The 6,772-nt window shown below is 40.6% G+C and overlaps 1 protein-coding gene across 1 annotated transcript in view; it reads left to right on the plus strand.

The window, feature by feature from the left end:
- LOC116028397 overlaps positions 1-6,772 on the plus strand; it is a 12,320-nt gene that overhangs the window by 2,527 nt on the left and 3,021 nt on the right. Inside the window, exons 3-6 of the mRNA XM_031270116.1 lie at positions 3,868-4,013; positions 6,085-6,121; positions 6,394-6,476; positions 6,608-6,767. Of these exons, the coding sequence (XP_031125976.1) occupies positions 3,868-4,013; positions 6,085-6,121; positions 6,394-6,476; positions 6,608-6,674 (333 nt within the window). The 3' untranslated portion in view covers positions 6,675-6,767. The remainder of the gene's footprint in view (positions 1-3,867; positions 4,014-6,084; positions 6,122-6,393; positions 6,477-6,607; positions 6,768-6,772) is intronic.

Below are 6,772 nucleotides of genomic sequence, written 5' to 3' on the forward strand. Positions count from 1 at the left end.
TATATATATATATATTCGAATATTCGAATACTATTCGAATCGAATCTATCCTGATTTGTATTTGGATTTGAATAACATTCGAATCAAAATGTGTATTCGAATTCGGATTCGTATTCGAAATATTCGAATTCGAATATAACTATTCGAATTCGAATCACGAATCGAATCAAAATTATTTGATTTGTTTACACCCCTACAGTGGAGGCAACTGTCTCTTTGTGCTTCAGGTTGATCAAAGATCTGTGGGTAGAATGTGTGACACTGGGTCGGGGTTTGGTGAACCAACTGGTCGCTCCTCTAGTTGAAGTATCGGGCCCCTTTTTCGTTGCCTAGGTTTACACCTTCGGAATACCCCAGAAGGGAACCCAATCTTCACTTTACGCCACACCGACTCCCCTTTCGTCATAAGGCGTGGAATTAGACCTAGGGGAATCTCTATAGGAACTAGTCCCTTAGATTTCGCGCATAGGAGATCGAGACACAGCCCCAGGGCTATGGCGTCACACGTTCTCCAGGTCCGAAGGGATCCAGTGCCCAACTACCGACTCCTCCCGGAATTGCGTTATCGGAGCCGAGCCAGGAATGGCCGTTAGTGGACACCCACCACTTTTCACCGGTTAGAGAGGCCCTCTTTAATACATTAAGAAAAGATGTTCACAGGGGCCAGAAAGACTCGGTCATAGGAATTTAGACCACCTACGTGCTGGTAAACGAAAACCACCTCGACCGGATCAGAGTAAACAACAATGTCGAATCAGGCCGCCCCTTGCCTTGAAAGAATTCACACGCGGCCACCAGCTTTCCCAAAATAAGGGGAGATCTGCTGCTTACTGCTCACGGAAACATCCGACACCTATACTATAGTAAAGTCGTTCGCGTATCTCCTTTCCTTCTATTCATCAGATTTTTTGCTTTGACCAATTCAAGGTGAAAAAAGGGGTTGGCTAAAAAGGGGGAGAGAGGAGAGCCTTAGGGTACGCTCACTTCTGCATTTTTGTTTAGGTTCTCGAGATTCTCAATCGCTCTTTTTAGTGGGGAGGAATAGTACGGGAATGGCGGTTCTCAGACGAGTTAATCCTTCCTCTCCCTATCGGTCGAGCTACTCCGTTCCTCTATAAATAAAAATAGGCTAGAATGCTTCTATTGAGCAAGAAAACAAGTAAAAAAGGCAAGCAACGCGCATCCGTTTTCTTGGTCCGCTACATATTATATGTTATTATAAGCCGTTGTGCGTGAGTATAAGTCTAAAGACTATAAGCGTCTTCCTTGTTCAGAACGCTTTGACCCTTTGCCATAGTATAGTTATGGAGATTCCAGATTCGCGGGAAACAATAGAAATCATTTCTTTGTGGACAGAAAGAAAGAAGATTACGACTATTTCCGATAGATAACCAAAGAACAGACAGGAGCAAGCCAGAGACCTATTCCATATGAGCTAGCTAGCCAATGAGATGAGCTACCCATTGAGGGAGCTTAAAGCGATGTCCCTATGTGCCAGCCTTTATCTTCCTTTCATATAGGTCCTTCCTTGCGTACTATACTTATAGAATTCCAGTTTAAATAAACGGCCTATCTTTTGCATTTGAAGGGACCTATCGTGACCCCGTAAACTCGCGATTTCGCAAATAGGCCATGAAGAACGTTTTCTATAAACCGAGATGAGAGATAAGCGGGATGGGCTAAGCTAAACGGATGCGAGAGTTAACGGATGACCGATCGATACAGTACGAGAGATTCCCGGGGAAGTTTTTATAAAAAGGAATGAGCGCTTACCCTATCGACCGAACGACCGAAGCTACTATCCGCAAATCATTAACTCCTAAACTCCAGAACTAAAGGAATGGTAATCTACTGAGCTAGCCTCCCGTTATGCGCCAATGCTTGAACAGGACCGTTTACCTTTACCAAAAGAAAGAAGAGAAATTGGGCCATGTTTCCCGAGAGAGGCGCCTCTCTCTCAGGCCAGCAGTCTTCTACTTCTAGTCGACTGCTCTATGACGGGCTTCCCTGTTTCCTGGGCTCTGCTCGCTCGTATACGCTCCGACCCAGCAAGTAATAATTGACAAGACATATGAGCCTTTCCTTGCCTGCATTAAGAAAAAAAATTGAAATAATGAATCAAGATCTAGATGGAGGGTTGGTTTGGCCGCAATACTTCTTCGTGAATCTCCAAACAAAAATTTTATTTTAAGTCCGAATACTCATAAGCTTAGGGACGCCTCTCGTTCCTCTTCCCCCATTTTAAAAACGTTTCTCACCCCCCCATATTCAGCTGGAACTTTCGCTATCCGATTGGAATCGCGAAAGTTCTTTCAAGAGAAAGGATTTTTCTTGTTTAAGAAAAGCCTCTTTTTGTTCCAACTCCAGCATTTCCAGAAACTCCAGGTCGCGCTGCTGTTTCTCCATAGTTTCCTGCAAATGTAGTTGGTAAAAGCCTAGAAAATGGTGTTGCTCTGTAGCAAACACGCTATTCTAGAAATAGGAAGAATGTCGGTGTAGAATAAAACTTGTAAGAATATTGGACAGGGTGGTATGGTTGAATTCATAAGGCTCCAAGGCAGAATTTTTAATTACTTATAGTTGGAAATCGGTAAGAAAAAGCAAATGAGCTTCCCTACCAAAGAAGAGCATCTTATATAGTTGAACGATTTGTTCCTTTTAGCTTAACAACAACAAAGAAACTCTTTCTAAATAACCAAGGAAGACGCTTATAGTCTTTAGACTTATACTCACGCACAACGGCTTCTTATTAACATATAGCTAAGTAGCGTTAGAAGCCGTTGCTTGTTTTTTATAATCTTAGGAACACATCTCGATCTCTAAAAAGGATCGAAATGCTATATCAAAGAAATAATCACATAATAAGAATTATGCGAAGTTCTTTCTCTCTTTATTTATGATAATTGGGGGGACGCTCTCTATTTCTTCCCCATCCGCGAGGGAAATTTTCATAGCTCCTCGCTGGAATCTATAAACTCTTATAACTCTTAAGAACTCGAAAGCACCTTATGTAGACTCTAAGGCTACGATCTTTATATGTTTTGGCCACGTCCGTTTCCGCTCCGAAGAAGAAGGTTTGGATCTTTCAATCTTATGTCGTGAGGGATATGACCTATGTTAGGTCCATAAGATACCACAGCTTTTGGTGTTCTATGATTCACCTCCGAATAATGAGTATAATAGTGACACTGGGTCGGGGTTTGGTGAACCAACTGGTCGCTCCTCTAGTTGAAGTATCGGGCCCCTTTTTCGTTGCCTAGGTTTACACCTTCGGAATACCCCAGAAGGGAACCCAATCTTCACTTTACGCCACACCGACTCCCCTTTCGTCATAAGGCGTGGAATTAGACCTAGGGGAATCTCTATAGGAACTAGTCCCTTAGATTTCGCGCATAGGAGATCGAGACACAGCCCCAGGGCTATGGAGAAAGATGTAGATCGATCGCCCTAGATAGACAACTACATAGAGGGTCTCTACAAGCCTATATATTCTTTTATTTCGTTCCCCCCGTAAGATAAATATCCTATATATTCTTTTATTTCGTTCCCCCCGTAAGATAAATATCACAACCATTCTTTTATTTCGTTCCCCCCGTAAGATAAATATCACAACCAGCTTCAGGTTGATCAGAGATCGGTGGGCTCGAGCCTCAGTGGAGGCAATTGACCCGACCCTCGGGTCTAGGGTCTCGGGGTTTGGGGCTTAAAACATCTCAACAAACATATGAACAAAATTATTATGTTCAATTCTGGCCCAATATACAACTTTCGAAAATAAATAGCCCATAAACAATTAGCCCATAAACAATTAGCCCAAAACATAGATTCTTAATAAAAATCTGCATTCGGTAATACGGAGTATAAAAGACCAGTAAAAGTCAAAATTCCTCGTTTCATTTTCCTGTTTTCCTCTCCCTCCGACCCGGACAACGTGCGGAACTGCGGACAGCAGTGGAGCCGTGGATTGGCGACGTGAGCCAGACCGACGGTGGACTGGGGACGGCTGAGCTGAGGTAGGCCTTCTACTCTTCTACTTTCTTTTCTCTGAGCGTGTAGTCAGTAGTTCTTCTACTGTATTTTGCATATTACGACTCGCGCGACCTGCGGCTGTGGGTTGTGACCTCCGGCTGCGAGATGTGGGTTGCGGCCTGCAGCCTGCGGCTGCGGCCTCCGGCGGCGAGCTGCGGGTTGCGGACTGCGACCTCCGGCCGTGTGATTTCAATATGTGCCTGTGTGTATTTCAATTTTGGTGTGTCCATTGTGTTTAGACGAAATTAATGATGCCATGCAATTTTATTTATCTGCTATATGATATTTATTTGTGTTGGTTTGTTGTCATTTGTTGTAATTTGTAAATGGTACTCGTGTGTAGTTTAGGGTTAATAAAATGTTGTTCTAAACATCTGAAAATTTTGGAAATGGAGTACATGTGGAATTACTCTTTTTATTTATGACTGCTAGAGTTAGTGAATTCCAGCTCTTGATTGCGTAGTTTTCTTAGTCGCTTGTGACCATAGAGCTCTTGGAATGTATAGAGGAAAATATTGTAAAATATTAAGATTGCTGGAAATTGGAAAATAAAGTATTCTGGTACCAGAGAAGTCATGCCATTTATTCAATACTTGACTACTTGAGTTAATTGCTAGTTTTATATATATATATATATATATATATATATATATATATATATATATATATATATTATTTGTACTAATTTGTATAGACTTTAATTTAGCGTCGCTGAGTTGCCATTGCCCATCGTCCAAAGCTTCGAACTGTCTAGTCGCCCTCACCACAGCCGTCTATCCTGGAGGTTTGCGACTTTGCTTTTGCAAAGGAGTACTTTGGCAGATTTTTATTTTTTCTTTTAATTTTGTTTTTTTTTGTTTTTTGTTTTTGTTTTTTTAAAATTTTAGCTGTTTAGGGATTTTATATTTTGCGGACATTTCAAAATTGGTTTGTTTCGATCAAAATGATGCCATTTTGAGCAAAACAAACCATTAAAAATAAATAAAACCTCGGCCGAGTTGGGCGCTTAGTCGGCTGGCCAACTAAAAGGTGCCTAGGGATGAAATACCCTCGGCCTAGGGGCACCTAGGCGGCCGGTTTTTACAATAGTGTGTGTGTGTGTGTATAATTGTGACAACAATAGGTGAAGTAAGATCCCCACTATTCAATGTGTGGACTGCCCAAGAAGAAAGAAAAGAGAGATGACAAGAAGCTGAGATCATGGGTTTTAAAAGGTTAATGTGCATGACAGATTTTTTAATTCCTTGCCTCGAGCAGAAACCAAACAACTTAGTTACTTAGACACCTACAAGTTCATTGCAGATCACCATATTGTGTACCTGACTCTCTTTACCATTTTTGGCAGTTCAACTAGGATTAGAGTTTTGATATGTTGATTTGGGTATCTAGCCTGGTATATGTTGCTGTTTCATTCTTAATCAGAGATTTAGGAGAGAGGCCATCTGGTTGCCTCATTTTCCTTGGGCTAAATTGTTTCCTTTACTTCTTATATATGCTATTTGCTTGTTTTCCCTTTGAGTAACAACAGAGCTAACCACAGTAGGGTTCATTGTACTAGCCCTAGTATGTAAAAGCTTCCATGAGCTAAATTGTTTCTTGGGTTCTGATTCAACTAAAAGAATTATAGACCATGGTGTTTAGATTACTAGTCTACAACCAATTTAATTTTGTCCAAAGAAATTGTTACAAGGTTGCTACATATTGATGAGATAGTTTCTGAAGTGATTTAGACCTTAGCTCTTAAAATGGAGCAATTGTGATTTGTCAGATTCTGCTTGTCCTTCTTCTTCTTTGTGAGACAAATCAATCCACTCAATTACTAGTCTTGAATTGTCACCTTCCTGGACTTTCTATCTTGAATTGTTTTCCCTAGACCTTGTGCTTAGTTTGCTGAAATAAGTATTCACCTTCTCTTTTTTAATACGGGGTAGTATGCCCTTACAAGATTTTATAATAGTATATTGAGGTTGAAGGATAGTTTGTGCTGAGTTAATGATCTTTTTGTATATCCATAAAACCCAAATGATCTTACATGTATTGTTTTGCATGGTTTAGGCACGATAGGTTCACCCTAGCAGCACAAAATCTTCAGGTGAGAATTCCATCTGACTAGCATCCAACTTTGTGTGTATGTGTGTGTATGTGGGTTATTTTTTTTGGTTTCCCCTTTCTTCCTCACATAAATTATTTTTCAATTGGAACTGCATATTTCACTCTCTTTGGTAGTAGTTAGTACAAGGAAAAATGGTGCAAATGTTCACAAATCATTACGATTCAACTTGGCTCCATTACATTAGTCATTAGTGTTTCTTTGATGTAGACAAATAAGCAAAAAAAGTTGCCATCTGGTTTTTGTCATTGCAGGTTTTGGGTGAGGCTTACCAAGTACTGAGTGATCCAGCCCAACGACAAGATTATGATGCTTATGGGAAATCCGGAATTTCAACGTACTGTTCTTCTTATATGTTTGATTGGTTTGAATGTTTTAGACATATATTCTCAAAGGTATTTTTGGTTACCATGCTTAATTTAAGTTCCAACTTACAGTAAAAGTTGTGTGTTTTGATATTAATTGCAGGGAGGCAATCATTGATCCTGCAGCAATCTTTGCTATGCTTTTTGGGAGTGAACTTTTTGAGGATTAGATTGGACAACTTGCCATGGCATCAATGGCTTCACTAGACATATTCACGGAAGGCGAGGAATTTGATGCTAAAAAGCTGCAAGAGAAGATGAGGGTATA

The sequence above is a fragment of the Ipomoea triloba genome, chromosome 1 (assembly GCF_003576645.1).
Source record: "Ipomoea triloba cultivar NCNSP0323 chromosome 1, ASM357664v1".
Taxonomy (NCBI): domain Eukaryota; kingdom Viridiplantae; phylum Streptophyta; class Magnoliopsida; order Solanales; family Convolvulaceae; genus Ipomoea; species Ipomoea triloba.